This window comes from Amblyomma americanum, chromosome 10 (assembly GCF_052857255.1).
Source record: "Amblyomma americanum isolate KBUSLIRL-KWMA chromosome 10, ASM5285725v1, whole genome shotgun sequence".
Classification (NCBI taxonomy): Eukaryota; Metazoa; Arthropoda; class Arachnida; order Ixodida; family Ixodidae; genus Amblyomma; species Amblyomma americanum.
Genome location: NC_135506.1, coordinates 108,248,541 through 108,265,108, shown reverse-complemented (window position 1 = coordinate 108,265,108; position 16,568 = coordinate 108,248,541). Strand labels below are relative to the sequence as shown.

The window sequence follows — 16,568 nt, the reverse complement described above, 5'->3', positions numbered from 1 at the left end:
GTCCTGGCGTCGCCTGTTTCTTATCTGCGCCGAGCTGTTTGCTCGTTTTGAACGCTGTAAGCCAAGAACGGTAAAGGACGTTCAGTCAACGAACCCTCCTTGCCGTCGTAGAGATGCCAACCTACGCGTGTTGCTTATGCGCAGCGTCCCTAGCTGAGGTTCCTGCACGGGTCCGTTGCTTCTTAAGTGCTTTCACCGAGAATGTCCTAGCAAGTCGAGGCATTCTGTCTCGACGCGCGTTAATACTCGCTAACGTCAGTTGCAAGCGTTTGATTCTCCGCTGTTTAAAAAATGAAAATTGGTTTTTGGGGAAAGAAAATGAAGCAGTACCTTTCTCACATGTCTTGGTGGACACCCGAACCGCGCCGTAAGAGAAAGAACAAAGGAGGTAGTGAAAGAAGAACGAAAGAAAGAGGTGCAGTAGTGGAGGGCTCACCTTTGATGTCAGTGCAGGTTAAAGACGTCATGTGGTCAAAATTATTCCGCAGCCCTCCACTACCTGTATCCCTCTGCGCGGAGCGGACAAGTGCAAAAGAAGCGAGCAGGACAGAATGCAAGCACAGGAGAGGAAAAAGATGAGGGAGGGTGAATGGCAGAGAGCAGCTGATTCCGAACGCGCATGACGCTCGATTGACCTTACCGAGCATTGACAACAGCGAACGCGTCTGTGATACTGGAAATTTTAACGCGACAGCTTTAAGGAGCTCGTCTCAAAGAAAGCCGGTGGCGTCGGCGTCGCTGTCTTTGGCCGCGAGCGGAAAATGACAAATCTCGGTGGACTTCTGAACCGTGCCGTAAGTAAATGGTATTTTATCGCGACAGCGTTAAGGAATGATTGATGGATTGATTGATGGACCAATTGATTGATTGATAGATCGATTTTTGTTTCCCTTACGCCGGTGTCCACCTAGAAACATGAGTCAGGCGTCATTTCCTTTCCTTAAAAGGAATTGCTCCTTCCCTTACGGCCCAGTTCGAGTTTACGCCGAGATGTGCAAGACAGGCGTATTTTCGTTAAATTGTCCAACGAGCCACGCGTCGCGCCGGATGGCCGGCGGCGTTCCGTTCCGTGTACTACTTCTCGGCTACGCTGCGACACGCTGTCGCGTCTAACTTTTAAAGATGAAGCTTAAGCGTCCTACAATTTTTTGTTGTTTGGTTTGGTGTGGTGTGATCTTGTTTATTAGATTTAATGTCCAAAAGCGACACAAGCTATGAGGGACGCCTAGTGAAGGGCTGCAGAAATTTTGACCATCTGGGCTTCTTTAACGGGCAGTGACCTCGCACAGTACACGGGCCTCTACAATTTTGCCTCCATCGAAACTCTGCTTTAATCCGGAGATTGGGCGCGGAATTATCTCATCCCGTTTCGATGTCCCGGGGCTCTGTCACTATCACTCCACCTAAGCTCGCTTGGCCCTTCCTACTTGATTTTCGGAACATTATGGCGTTAACAGTCTGTTTCATTTGTTGGATATATACAGGGCACCACGATAAAACTTTTCAAGCTGTGTGTTGGACAACTTTTCTTTACGGTAAATGTGGTGTGAAATGCTATATATGGCCAGGAAAAACCACGCCGATGCAGTAAACACTTGAAAAAAACACTCAGTTATGTTCACGGCGGGTGCAAGTGAACCCAAACAATGATGATTGCCAATATGGTCGAGCAGATGAGTGTTAGCTTGTCTGCATTGCTTTTGAACTTGCTGTATTTCATTTTAATGGTGCTGTCTAACATTATTGGGTGACGGTTGCTTTGTCGAACTGGCGGAGTTATGAGCGCTTTGTAATGTGAAAATGTAGTGGAACGGACTTTAGCATTTTATCGTTCGACTCCTTTACCTCGAGCGCCCTCATCGAGATAGAAACAGACATTAAATAGCTGCATTGAGGCGCTGGTGAGGTGTCCGCTTGCGTTGATGGAGCCCACACGCATAAGCATGCATATATGCCATAATTAAGCATGCGGTATAGTGACTGCCCACCGAATAATCCATTGCTGCTCCAGCAGGTTAGTGCCGTACAGCGCAGCTTTCCAATAGCATTTGGTTTCCAATAGCGTTTCCAATAGCGTTCGAACCGCCGCGCGTTTAAAGACCGATCCACAAGGCAGCATTTTTTTTGGGCGTCAGCATTTTGGCTGCTAGCGTCGCCGAAGGCGTAATTCCGTCGCTTAGAGCAAGGCGACGCAGGGAGTCTCAGATATCTGGCTAGGCCAGGTGTCAGTGTCGGCACCTTAAATACCTCGTAGGTGAAGATTGATGAAAACGAATGTATCGCCACGCGTCGGCAGCTACTAGCAGATCAATCCACATAGCTGTTACGGCACCACCGCCCCTGCGATCCCTGCCCTATTGTTCCCCTTGCTTCCGCAGTAGGTTTCCATCGCCGCTTAACCAGATGATAGCTACGGACAGAGGATAATTGAGCGGCCTTATCCATGATCTGCGGACATCTTCCTCTGGAGGCGTCCGAATGACCTCACGTGTTTGGTCGCCCTCTCCAGCGGGCTACTTGCGACAACGCCGGTAGACGAGACGCTGGCGCGACGCGGAAGAAACGGTGCCTCCTGCGCTCCGTTCTACGTGTCGCGTTCAGACTTCGACGCTTCGCCTCGGCACATTCTTGGCGCCCTCGTAGCGCAACTCATGTGCCACTTCGCTGCTGATGGCTTTATTAATGTGCACGCTTTGTATGGCAAGTTTGTGGTTTTGTGTCACCACGAGCTTGTCGTTACGGTAGCGTGCGAACTAATTGAGCTGTAAGAAAAATAATGGTTGCATTATATAGAGCACCAAGAAATCTCGCAGCGGAAATTATGAGGCGTAATTGGGGTAATATTTTTTTCAGCTGAAAATTTCCACAAAGTGGCCAGGGCCGGGGCAGAAGTGGCACTAAATTTGAAAACACCGGAAGTGGGCGGAGCTAGAGCGTGGTGCCAAATTTAAAAAACTGGAAGTGTGGAGGAAGCAAAGCGTGCCGCCAAATTTGCAAAGGAAGCGTGGCGCCAAGTTTGAAAACTAAAAATTGGCATTGTTGAAAATTTAGGCAAACAGGGGAAAAGAGGGGCAAAGAGAGGCTAGGAGGCGTCAATGCTTGCGCATTCATCCAAGGCGGGTGCCGCTGTGATATGATAATGTTTATAACGGTCGCAGCTGCTGCTGCCCATGCCGCGGTATGCAGTTGTTTCAGTATGTAATGTTGAAGGGCGTTGCAAGACATTTGACGCCGGCTTGTTGCGACCGCGCGCCCCTCCTGATAACCACTAAGCGGCAGGCATGCGGCTAATGCTGTGAGGACGAGGTTAATCACATGATCAGGGGCGTTTTCGACGCCAAATGATGCAATGTGTTTCCTAATGTTTTCTGCTAAACAGCACCGTGAGTAAATTTAAATTCCATCTGGACAACCTCTGACTGCCATTAATCAGTATATTGAGGGCGGACAATAATATACTGATAATAATACACCACAGCGCCAAGTATAAACACTGTGCAGAGACATCAGACCTGCCACAGCTCTATAGTGCTTTAGTGACGGTTCTCGGCATGCAGCGGAACCTCGCATACATGTACAGATGGCATGATAAGACATTAAACATGCAATTCTTTCATAAATATACATGCCCGCAGTCGCCGAGGTGTGTTCCTGACAAAGCAAGGCGTTATTTTTAGCGTTCGACATAAATGCGGCTCTTTGTGCTAGAGTATTAGAGCGAGCTTTTGCGTCGCACTCCTGTCGTGTCGTCGCGTATATTTTAGCAGTTCGGCGCTTGGTAGCAATTGGAAAATTGCAGTGGGCCATCAGGGCAGCTAGTGCCAGTAAGTAGATGTGTAAAGAGGTAATTTCTCGCGGCACTACGACGCTTGGATTTTCGGCCGTGCAGACGCATCCAAAGGACGCGGGGCGGCTGCGCCCCCCCCCCCCTCAGTCACTCCTACGAAGCTACTTAGGTCAGAGTGGACGCATGAGATTCCTTTCGCGCTTTCCCTCCGGTTCGAGTGGCGGTATGCGAGGCACTGCTCTGGCAGGGTTGGAGAGAGGTAGACGTGGCTGCGCTCTGCTTACGTGTCCCTTAGATACGTCTGAACACCTGAAATTCTTCGAGCCATTGCACTAAGGGCAGTTTTACAATTCTCCACACCCGATAATTGATATGATACCCTGACGGATCGTTCCTATTCACTAAATGAAAAGTACAGCCTAAGAGTTGATACATAAGAGTTCATTCACATATCTAAGTTTATCAGACTACAAATGAATTATGACGTCCGCCAATTCCGTCGCTGTGATCGTGAATCATTTTAGCTCGAACAGCCTATGAGCACACCGTAATTGCTTCTCATCTCCAGAATTTCAAGCCAGACCCTACTGAGCGCCATACCTTCGGTGTTAGTTAGGCATTTGGAATGCTTTTACTTGATACGTGACAAATATTCAGTGTTTGTCTTCTTTATTTACGCCACCTGTGTTGCCATTAATATCAAGGGGGAAGAGCGCACTTTGTACAACGCTCTGTTCGGATGGCTGGGAATTGCTTGCCTCGTTAACTCTACAAATTCCGCGTTTTAGAAAAAAGTGTCTCTTGCTTTATTAACTGTGCACATTTTGTTTCAGAGCCACTGGTTTCATCTTACTGGGTCATTGAGGAACTCAAGCCCTTTCAGGTACGGACCTTGAATCGGCCACGCGCACTACTATTGCCTTGTGCCTGTCAAGTGCAAAGTTAAACGTCAATGACAATTGTTTGTGCCTAACAACTTTTGCATCCCAAAAGAGCAGTGTGACCTGTCAGATACATTATAAAGGGGGATGCGTATTTACAGCAGTCGCTGCGGGTAATATTCGAGCACAGATATTTCAAGGTGCTTGCAGTTCCTACATTGCAGGCATTGAAATACGACAGCCATTGACCGAGGCACGACATGATGGCGGGAACTTCTACTCAGTATGTCGGGGCTGCCACGACTGTACCACAATGACATAAGCGGCAGTTTATTTCTTGATTCAAAATACAGTTGATGTCCCCTTTTTAGGGTACTATATAAGGGAGGGGGGCAGTAAGAAAGCAAATATTGGTCACAGCATAATACTGAAAAACGCACAGAAGAACAAACGAGAAAATCAAAACAAAAATATACGCTAAATATTTTATTTATTTTGCGAAAAAAATTTTACAACGCTAGTATTGTTACTACACTATTTAATTATAAGTACAGCTAGATCGCTAAAGCTAAACAAATGCAATGGAACAAAATTAAGTGTGCATGTAGGAAAGAAAGGGTGACACCATTAGGACTGCGGGTTAAGTTACATGTCAGTCAAACGACGGATTAGCTCTCGAAATTTAGTTGTGTCCATTTGATATCAAATGGCTTCATTCGATTATGGTGATTCGAATGAATGACTTAGCGGAAAGGAATTCTTAAAAATGGGCAGAATCTGAGCGTTTGAAGCTAAAGGCCGGCTTTTTTGTTATGGTGACTGAGTTATTGCGATGGACAGCGCGTTCCAGGACTAAGCTGTGTGGGCGCCCGAGCTTATATAGGACGCGCAAACTTAGGAGGGACGGGGTGTTCTGGATTCTATACGATCTCTGGCTAGGCGACATGGACATGCGAATGATAGGGCAAGTGCACCACAATCAAGGCGTGGTTGTGACTCATTACTTGTCATCAATGCTCTATTTTTGACCTGGCATCTGTCACTGTGAAGTACTATTTTTTCCTCGATGGACCACACTGTGTTTGCCCTCTGTTCCTAACCCTTTTTTAGTGTGATGGATTGTACACTCTTGCAAATTATGTCTATAAGTGGTAATTTACACGGTTCATGTTCCACACAAAACAAGCATATTCTTTTAATGGAAACATTAGGAAGAAAGAGTGCCATGACACAAGTTTGTAGCGGCTATATGCTATGCTGCGCTATACATTTTTTGTGGACTGGGAGGAAGAGAAAGCTTCAAAGAATGCACTAAGCGTCGAGTACATGCTGCGCCAGAGTCACCAAGGCCAGTTTGTCCGTCAGCTGGTGAGATGTCAGCTAGGCGCGCTTGAATGGGGGTGTGGAGTGAGGATTAAAGGGGAATAAATTGCTACGCGGTAGAAGTAAAAGATATGATTCAGATTAACGTGTGATAGCGGGGAAGTTGGGACATGCATGATTGCAATGGAAGAATCAGGATGCTCTCTTTAGCCCTGAACGTTATTGATCAGCAATCACTCGGTTTTTAAATTCAATGCCGACCCGAGGTCGCGATTCCCCCAAGACACAAAAAAAATCAATTTTATGGAGAAAGGGCATTTAACTGATTGAAGCGAGAATAATCTAGCCGATGTTTTCCCAGCTTCAGGAACATTGCCGGTGTGTGTGGTATGAAGACAGATGTGCAGAGGAGAGAGCTAGCGGCAATTTTCGTTACTTTCCGTCTTTCTTTACGAATACAATTTACATAGGATGCGTGTGAGCATATTTTAAGCGTGATTGCTGGGAGACAAATGACGAATTCATGCTTTGCACTAAATTCCTAGTGCCACCTAGCTTTATACAGTGGAAACAGCAGGCTTGTTCATTACTTCAAAGCCTCCATTGCAAAGCACACGCATAATTCTTTCTCGCTCCCTGAATTCAAAAAACCTAGTGCGACGCCCCACCTCGGGTCTCGTTTGTAGTTAGGGGTCTTAACCCGTGTGCTCTGGAAAGCTTGTGAACACGCACGCGGTCAGATAACTTTCTGGAGCTCTGTTTGTGATCTTAAACTCGCTCCTCGTATGGCATCGCACCACCTTCTATGCGACCAGCTTTCAGCTGGGACAATAACTTCCCCCTATTCTATGCACACCTGCGAATTTCAGCTGCCCGGAGCTGTAGCTAGGAATCAGAGCAGCAGAGTGCCTGCCATTCCGTCCTCTGCATCTCCGGTCCCGCATGTGAGGCCTGAGAACGGAAGACCTTATCCTGCAGCGGAGCCAGCTTCGCGAGAACTGTGGCGCGTCGAGGAAGGTGAGTATTTGCATGTTTTTTTTCCACCGAAAAGCCTCACTGCGCCAGCTTTTCGAGCCGTCTGCTTTGCCGCTAGTTTGGCCTTGAATGTAGTTAGAGGTGGAACCATGAGCATAACTGGTGGTAGTCAGGTTCGACACATGACGTAAGGTAGAGCAGGTGACACTAGTGGCTGTTCCAACATATATCTCGAATTTCATCTTTTGCCTTGACCTTCGGTCAAGCGGAAAAGGAGGAAAGAGTCTGCCTGCATTCCATGCGCAGGTCATGAAAATGGGTTCTGCATAAAACGCTGCTGCACCTTGATGCGTTCAGCAGAACGCTAGGTGCGATCGATGCCACTCCTACCGTAGAGAGCGGCAGATTTGCGCTCCGTCACCGCGTCGCAGAGAGGAGGAAAGGAGGCATCCTAGGCGTGCTGCCTACTCCCTGCGTGAAGTCACACACCTTGACCGAGCGAAGACGGAAAGCGGCCTCCATAATCTCATGGGCATGGCATCAAAGTTTTTTTCTGCATAAAACACCGGTGAAATTTTATGCATTTAGCCTAAAGGTAGGTGTGTGTGACGCGGTGCCTGCCGTGGAGACAAGTTCCTCGGCCACAAGCGTAACCAGGGAGTTGGAGTTTTTCGCTTCCACCAGGATTAACCATAGCTAGACTATCAGCAATTTTTTTGAACTCGCAGAGATGCGCGCGTTAAGAAATATATACGAGCTGTTATTCAGACGGCAGTCATTGTAAGAAGCAGTGCGTGCAAGGCTGCGTCTGTCCTCTCGAACCTTTCTTTCTATTGTTGTTGGGAAATACTTTCATTCTTTCCGTCAAAGCTGTCGTGAGGAACGCACCCTAAGATAGCCGGGACGCTCTAATTCATCTTCCGGCACACAACATACAGCATCACGAGCGTATACAGCGAGCTGACAGCCCGACCTGAGACAAGTGGTTTGTTGTGCGGATAATCGGTGGAACCAAGCGGCGTCTTTTAAGGTGCACGATCTCCGTAAAGGTTTGCTCTTGTTAAAGATGACCAAAACTGGAATAAGCGGTAACAGTTGTTGGTACCGATACCACGTCCTTCCTATGCGCCATTACCTATAGAATGTGACCCATCGCGGTGCGTGCCGTTTTTTCGCGTATATTTCTGTGCTTGCAATACCAGTACGTAGCTTCCACGAACATCACTGGAGGGATGTCAGTGTGTGCGTGTGCGTGGAATTAGGCTGCTTCAAGCGCAGTAATAGCCGCGGTAGGATACTTGCAATGACTTAAACTTCTTTTAACGAAAGTTCCCAGAGGTATAGCGTGAGAGAGCGAAAGCACGCTGAACACAAAGCAACAGAGGCTACGTTTGGCGTGAATTAAACCTGCCAGGTTCGGCTGTGGGAACTGCAACCTTCAACCATATCGCGCACTCCATAACAGGTGAATCCGTATTTTATATTGTCGACAGCTTGACAACTTCGAAACAATGATATCCTCGCTGCGTAACCTTCCGGTTCGCGTTGAGATGGAGATCACCCAAGTACCCGGACGAGGCGTATTCCGCAAAGGCCTCATCGTTTTCCCTTGGGAACAGCTCTGAGAATAATAAAGGTTCCTTAGGCCACCATGCGTGTAGTGAAAGACAGAACATCGAAAAGCGTTGTAGGTTGTATGTCCGCGATGTTACTCTTTTCTTGTTCTGCTTTTGGTGACTAGGTTGCGCAAGTCGATGCTGACTGCAACTCCACAAGCGGGGTGTTGACCGACAAATTACCTTATTGAATCTATGGGCGGGTACAGCTTGTCAAGTTAACTTCCTTAGTCTGTTCTCAGCATGGTTTCGGCATTCGGTATGCTATACCAACCGGACCAACAAACAAATGAAAAGCGCTGAGGCGAGGCCGAGATACGGTATGTCGAGGACGAGGCAGCTGAGAAAGCCGTGCTGTCTGCTGCAGCTCATGCCGCTGATGCAGCCCAGGATGGTGCTCCTGAGACCCAACCTTGTGGTGTCTCTGGCAGCCGCGGCTCACTGAAGTATTCAGCATTTTGGTTAAGTGTGTTTAGCATCCAAAAAGGTAAAAATGCACTAACACCTACAGGGAGTGCTACATAAACAACCCAAGATTAGTTCCCCCAACTCAAACAGCTTAATATCATGAAAACTTTTTGGGCCGACCACTGCAAAAAAGGAGCACTTCGTCGTCTTCGGACTAGCTGGCTAAGAAGAGAAAGAAATGTGCAGTTGTGACGATATTTACGCATTCATTCGAAAATTTTAAAGCGCGGGATAATGTTACGTGTAATGCTCGGGAGCAGGATGATATAATTGTATCTCCTTCTTTCTATCGCGTCATCAGGGTCGAATGCTCCCAAACGACAATAGCATTTCATGGCCATGAACACGCTCCATTACGGTCAGGTGTCCTTTGTAGCCCTCGTGATTGGGCTGGACGGGGACACTTCAGGAGACACCCTAAATTGAAGGACACTCAATCTCCGTCTTAAGGCTAATGTAAGAGAGAAAAACCTAGGCACGCTCGTTTGTACAATAAGCACACAAATATGCTGATGACTAAGCAGAAACAAGTGTTGTGCTCCCTTTGCCTCCTCTTATTTCGCACCTAGCCCCTGAAAATGCTTGATATCTTGTAAGAGACCGCAATACAAGGAAGGAAACTGGTTCAAACACTTGTCATTATCTCGAGAAGAAGTTTGTGTTATTTCGGCATTGTATTCAATATTTGATAGCCTTGAAACACCGAATGCATGAAACCGGCAAAAAAAGCTGCGCCAAACATAGGAACAAACAGCGTGCATTGATTACATTGCACCCTTTGGGCGAGTCGGGTAGGTTAATTTAAAACGCTGCGTTTTAATTCGGAAAAGCAGACTTACCCAAAAGAGCTGCTTTGAATGAACAAAGTTGCGTTTCGTTTGCACGCGATACTGATGGTACATTTTGAAAAATGTGCACGAAATCGAAGGACTTGAGCTCAAATGGGAGACGCCATGTTTCGCAGTATATTATACATGACGCTCTAGAGTTCCGCACTGATACCTACTTTGAGAACTCGCAACACCTTCTGCACGAGTTTCTTGAGAAGTGCTTCATGCACGTGGAGAATGCCGGAAGACGAGGCTTCTAATCTCCCTTCGCTAGTGTTCGGACGAAAACGTGCATTCTGCCTCGGATGTGGTATACATGTGAAGGCTTTGCCGAAAAGCTGACTGGTCTATGCACGATAAATTACTTCAAACATGCAGTTTTTAACTTTTTCGATATATTTAACGGCAGTGCCACTTAGGTGCCAGAGTCGTGTGGAACCTTTGACAGCAGTTCTTCGAGATTTCGCCGCGAAAAAGGTCTTCTTGTTGCAGCTGAATCTCTGCCTAACATTTGCTAAGCAAAATACGAAAGCTTGTTTGCGGCATCTCTCTTTTTTCCATGGTAGATGTCAACTATTACCCTAATATCGAGAAAATAAGCGCTTGTAGCATTTCTAGCACCTCCCTTCATGCGTGCGAAATAATAGTAGCTTAGAGATCAAAATTCACGTTGATGAAATTGTTTGCTAACCTAAAGGTACCGACAACCGGGATTGACCTTTTTTGTTCTAAAGGTCCTTTTGCCCTTGTAAAAAAATATTAAGTTGGCCGAAGCCGAACGGAGTTGAAGCATGGCACTTCGACCGTGGCTGGCGAAAACTTAGTTGCGCAGGTGGAAACATTGCATATCTTGTTAAGAAAGTCCCCTGTCTGCAACGCTCCGGACTCATCTACGCTGTTGCTTTGTTCCAGGACTCTACGTTACAGGCGAACAACTGCCGCCTGTTGTCGGACCGAAGGCCACGCAGGTCAGTTCCACATTCCACTCTGTTATCGAAATCCATGCACTGTCTTATAAACCTGAAGACCAGAGATTAATAGTTTCTTTTTCTGCAAGAACTGCATAGTCGCCATTTAAGCGCCACAGTGGGTAAACAGTAACCAATTTTTCTTTCGCGCAGTACGAAAGTTTGAGTATTGGCGAACTTTTCATTTTGCCCTAATTGAAATGCAAACGTGCCTTGTCCAGGCTTCATTAGAGGGAGGGTGGAAGCCGTGCTATTGACCCTCAGTGCACGAAATGTTTGTGATGTCTAAGGATTAGATCATAGATTCAAGTTCAGACATTTCCTACTGACTGCAGATTGTAGTTCTATTAATCTGGTCGATCGAAATCGGCACGTTATGTGAGGAGCGGGTGCTTCCGGGCCTGTGAGTTCGCTTTTGAATCTACCAAGGCGAGCACCACCCACTTCTTCCAGAAAACGCCCATAACCGGCAAGCAGGGCTACTAAGTCACTACATGCTGGTGTGATGAACCAGTTTCTTAAAATGGCACTGGGTCCACACTGCGCATGAGAAGATTGATGCACAGACTCCAAAATGATTTTGAAGTGATTTAATTAAATCATCTGGCTCGATGCCGCTTACAAGACAGAAGCTGGGCTGTCGTCGCCGGGGCTGAGTCAGCGTGGTGTGGCACGGGCTCGATGAATGGCTGGTTGTCTGCAGCGGCCGGGCTGGGAGTTCCTCGTGGCTGTGCTGCCCTCGTTCTCGGCTGGTCGTTGGATGAGCTGCCAGGCGTGGAGGCGCGTTGGCGAAGGTCGAACGTTAGCGACGGCTAGACCCCGGGCTCAGGTCAATGCGCAGCCCCAGGCTTCTGCCTCGCTCCGTCTCCGACCCTCACGTCCACTCGCCCCGATCGCTCTCCCCCTTCCTCCCGTCGGCTTCCGCTTTTAAAGCCTTTGCTTCTTTCTTCAGCCGTGGCCGCGCCTTTGTCCACTCTCCCGTGGCTCTCGAGGGGTGCATAATGACGGGGACACTCAAGCGTCGTTCGACAGGGCCGTCGACGGTTACCATATATGGCCATGTTTCTCCGCCACAACCAAATATGGTCATGTCTCTCCGCTGCGACCCGACGCCAGGACAGCGCGGCCAACCGTCTCCAGGAAAAGTCACTGAAGGGCTCGCCGTGGCACCGGTGCATGTGCACGAATCGTCACATCCGCTCCTTCTTAAAAGGAATGTTCATTGAACATTAGGAATTCGTCATACACACACACGCGCACACAAACACGCCGCGCTGTTCGGGCCAGTATCCCGCACAAGTCGCTCCTTTCTTCCCCACGAGCACCGAGCCAGAGCGGAGTTTCAGAACAATTCTACACCGTAGATACCACTCGAGTGCACAATATAAGACCATAATTAACAGTATGTACAACATCTCAAACAAGAGAACGAACAAAAAATGAAACTAAACGAAGCGCACTTGTAATGTACAAAACAAGGAAATGTAGTCTTAGCGAGGTACCTCCCTGTCCACTACTCGGTTACGGAGGTAGTACCTAGCGGCTGGAATACGTCTGCCAGATTGGAATGCCTCCTCCTCGAGAAGTGCGCCTCCGAGCTGCGACTGCATGAAGTGTTCCAGTTCATCACATGGACTGAAATTTTTGTGCCGGCCGCTCTGACCGCTTTTCTGCAATGCAGGGTTATTTGCAATGGCGGGCTCTGTGCGAAGGTTATCCTCCCCCTCCTGTTTCCTTGAGGCAGCCGTTTCAGAAAGAGGCGAGCATGTTGGTGCTTGCTTTAACCGCTTAGCATGGACCACAGCGGTTGAGGCCCCTGCGATCCCCCGAATCCGAAAATTAACCGGCGATAGCTGCTCTACTATGCGGTAAGGTCCTTTCCATTTGGGCGTTAACTTACGAGCAAGCCCTGCCTTGACCTGCACACACTCAAGGTATACGCGGTCTCCCACCCTGAAAGGAACCGCCCTAGCCCTAGTGTCGAACCGCCTTTTTCTTTTGTCGGCTGCTTCCCGTAATGCTTCGGCTGTTACGTCATGGGCCACTTGCAATCGAGACGTCAGTTCGGCTCGATAATCATCTAGTGACCGGTATGGCACCCGTCTCTGTCCATCAACCACCGCATTCGGTGTGTCTGGGTCGCGACCGTACAAGAGGTAGAAAGGGGAGTCACCGGAGCTCTCGTGCACCGCCGTGTTGTAAGAAAAAACAGCAAACGGTATCCAGAGGTCCCAATCCTGTTGGTCTCGCGAAACATAATGGAATAACAGTTTGCTTGCTGTTTGATTAAGCCTCTCCACAGCACCGTTACAAGCCGGGTGGTAAGGGGTGGTCTGTCTTTTGTCAATTCCCAGAAGGTTATACACATCTTTCATCAACCTCGACACAAAGTTTGACCCTTGATCCGTTAACAACTGCCGCGGAACGCCGTGCCGCAGAACCACTGTTTCTACAAAGGCACGTGTCACAGTTTCTGCTTTTTGGTCGGGCAGTGCTGTTATCTCAGCATACTTCGTTAGGTGGTCAACGCACACCAGTACATATTTGTTTCCTGTTGTCGTAGTCGGAAGTGGGCCTAGGATATCCATGCCAACCCTCTCAAAAGGCGTCGAGACTTCCTCGAATTCCTGAAGGGGGGCCGGCCTGCGGTTTTTCGGAGTTTTTCTTTCCAGGCAAGAACGGCAGTTAGCGCAGTACTCTTTAACATCTGAACGCATGCCCTCCCAATAGTAGTAGCGCTCCAACCTCCTTTGCGTCTTCATTACTCCAAAATGGCCCGCGTATGGGGCATCGTGAAAAACCCTCAAGACGTGCGGCACCATTGACTTTGGTACCACCACTCTTTCCCACACCTGGCTAGCCTTCCTTCCTGACCGCGTAGGCCGGGTGTGCTTTCGTAGGGTTCCTTCGTTGTCAACAAAGTAACAATTGTCGGGATCCCGGGCGATCCCCCCAGAAATTGCATGAAATGTTTTCTCTAGCCCTTTGTCCTTTCGCCGCTCGGTGCGGAGATCGTTTGTATCTATGGCCGGACAAAACTCATTCACGGTGCGTACCAGGTTAGCTCGACTTAATGCGTCCGCGTCAGTGTGCACCTTGCCTGGCTTGTGTTCTATCTCGAAATCGTGTTCCTGAAGTTGCAGATTCCAGCGCGCGAGGCGCGAGCTCGGATCCTTCACGTTTAGAAGCCACTTAAGGGGTTGGCAGTCGGTCACTAGCCTGAATCTGTGGCCATAGAGGTAGCACCGAAAGTGCCGCACGGCCCAAACCACTGCAAGACACTCCCGCTCAGTGGCACTGTACCGCTGCTCGACTGGACTGAATTGCCGGCTCGCGAACGCGATAGGGTGCTCCTTGCCGTCAAAATTCTGACACAGCACTGCACCCGCTGCAAACTTCGAGGCGTCAGTCGCTACAATGAAAGGCTTGCTGAAGTTTGGATATCCTAGCAAGGGAGCGGTTATTAATTTTTCCTTTAGTTCTTCGAACGCCACCTCTGCCTCCTCCGACCATACGAACTCTATGTTTTTTGCTGTTAGTGCAGTCAGTGGCTTTGTGATTCGGGCTAAATCTCGCACATGCCTTCGGTAGTATCCGACTAAGCCAAGAAACTCGCGAACGCCTCGAACTCCAGTTGGTCTAGGGAAGTCGCGGACGCTACTTAACTTTCCCGCTTCAGGTTCTACGCCGTCTGCGGAAACGATATGTCTAAGGTATTTGACCTGCCGCTGTAGATGTTGGCACTTTGAAGGTTTCAATTTTAAGCCTGCAGCTCGCAGTCTGACCAGCACTTCCTCAATGGCCTCCAAGTGTTCGGTAAAGGTGCTGCTGTAAATTATTATATCGTCCATGTAGACGAAGCACATCTTTGCCAGCAAACCGGCCAAGATTCCGTCCGCAGTTCTCTGACAGACTGCAGGGCTGTTAACAAGTCCCATCGGCATGCGTCTCCACTGAAAGTGGCCAGACGGGGTGTTAAATGCGGTTTTGTCGACATCGTTTAGATCCATTTCGATCTGCCAGAACCCCGATGCGAGGTCGACAACTGTAAAATACTTGGCTGACCCAAGCTGCGCGAGGGTTTCCTGCACCTGTGGCAGCGGGTAGGGATCTATCCTTGTAATGTAATTCAATCGCCGGTAGTCTATTACCAGTCGAAATGAACCATCGGGTTTCTCAACTAGAAGTGCCGGTGCCCCCCACGGCGACTTGGAATGCTCAACAATGCCTTTGTCGATTAGCTCATGGACCTGCCTATCCATTTCCTCTCTTTGTGAGCAGGGAATTCTATAGGCCCGTTGGTACACTGGTGGCGAGTCGCCAGTCGTAATGCGGTATTTAATCACTCCACACTTTCCCAGGTCTAGCTTCGATGCAGCGAACACATCCGAGTAGCGCTGTAGGAGACCCTCAACTCTTCCTCGCTCTTTGCAGTCGATGTGAGAGAGGTCAAACTGCAGGTTTCCTTCTTTCCCTTTCCTTTCATTGACGAGGCCCGTAGTGCAAATCGGGGTACCCTGCTCATCTACCTCAGCCGTGGAGAATGTAGCTATGTTTTTGTTTTTCGGCAGGTGAAGCTCTTGTTACGAGTAGTTACATAAGCGGACGGGAACCCTTTTCTTTGAGTCAACCGTGACCAAACAGCCCGCCACACTCAGTCCTATTGCGAGCCCCTCTATAGGTTCAACGACTCCTATGTGTCCCTCATCAATCTGAGCTGACATTGCTCCCACACAGATTATCTCTGACCGAGGCGGCACCACTGTTTCTCTCGTTGTCCTAACACTAACGCCCGCGTGTGTTAGCGAGCCCTGTTTCGCGCTCTGTTCCCCATAGTCCACTCGTGCAACGTACTCGGCCTCTCGATTTGCTAATGGGACCAAAGCCCCGCGACAGGAAAGGCAGTTCTGGCTTCCCACTTCTGACACCATGTGTACACGACGAAGCATGGTGCATGAATGTCGTTTTATTGAAGAAGGCGAGCGGTTATATAGGCAAGCGGTTAGATAACAGAAATGGGGGCTGCTTCTGTCCGGCTAGGCGCGTGTGCATGACTTGCACTACGTCACAAATATGAGATCGATGCCATGCTGCCGTAACAGGTCCTGACCTACGAGGCCCGATATACCAACCGGCAACGACACAGCATCGGAACAAATGTAGCTGGGATGGTCAAAACTTTCGTTCCCGATTGTGAAGCGCAAAAGGTACAGTCCTCCCGTGCCGAGGTGAGCTCCTGTGATGCCCACGAATCTTACTTCCGGAGATTCTCGGGCCTCATGCACCTGCCTGTCTCCCTTCCTTGTCAGCATATCAAAAAACTTTTGCTTAAGGAGCGTTATCCGGGAGCCAGTGTCAACCAACAGATTGCAAGTGACCCCGTTTACCACGAATTTGGCAATCGGGCAGGATTCTCCAAAAACGCTTACAATAGCACAGCTATTACTGCTCTCCCCCCCAACCGGCTCGGCTGCGGAGGACTCTACGCGTTTTTTTGGCACAATATATCTTTGTTCCATCCCCGTGTTGGTCGGCGCGCGCTGCTGCCCATTTGGTGTACCAGATTCGCGGTTTAGCTCGGGACAGTATCTGACAGCGTGTCCGTACCTTCTGCAAGCATAACAGCGAACCTGCCTCCTTTCACGGTTCCGGAAATTGCCCCTGTTATTTAACTGTAGGCCTTCCGCGAGGAGCGCCTCCAGCCGGTCTAGCCTATCGGT

General features: G+C 48.9%; 1 protein-coding gene across 1 annotated transcript in view; it reads left to right on the top strand.

Annotated features, from left to right (window-relative positions):
• The window catches only part of LOC144108616 (uncharacterized), a 41,651-nt gene that overhangs the window by 1,530 nt on the left and 23,553 nt on the right, over positions 1-16,568 (top strand). Inside the window, exons 2-4 of the mRNA XM_077641808.1 lie at positions 4,576-4,670; positions 6,861-7,008; positions 10,793-10,848. Of these exons, the coding sequence (XP_077497934.1) occupies positions 4,576-4,670; positions 6,861-7,008; positions 10,793-10,848 (299 nt within the window). The remainder of the gene's footprint in view (positions 1-4,575; positions 4,671-6,860; positions 7,009-10,792; positions 10,849-16,568) is intronic.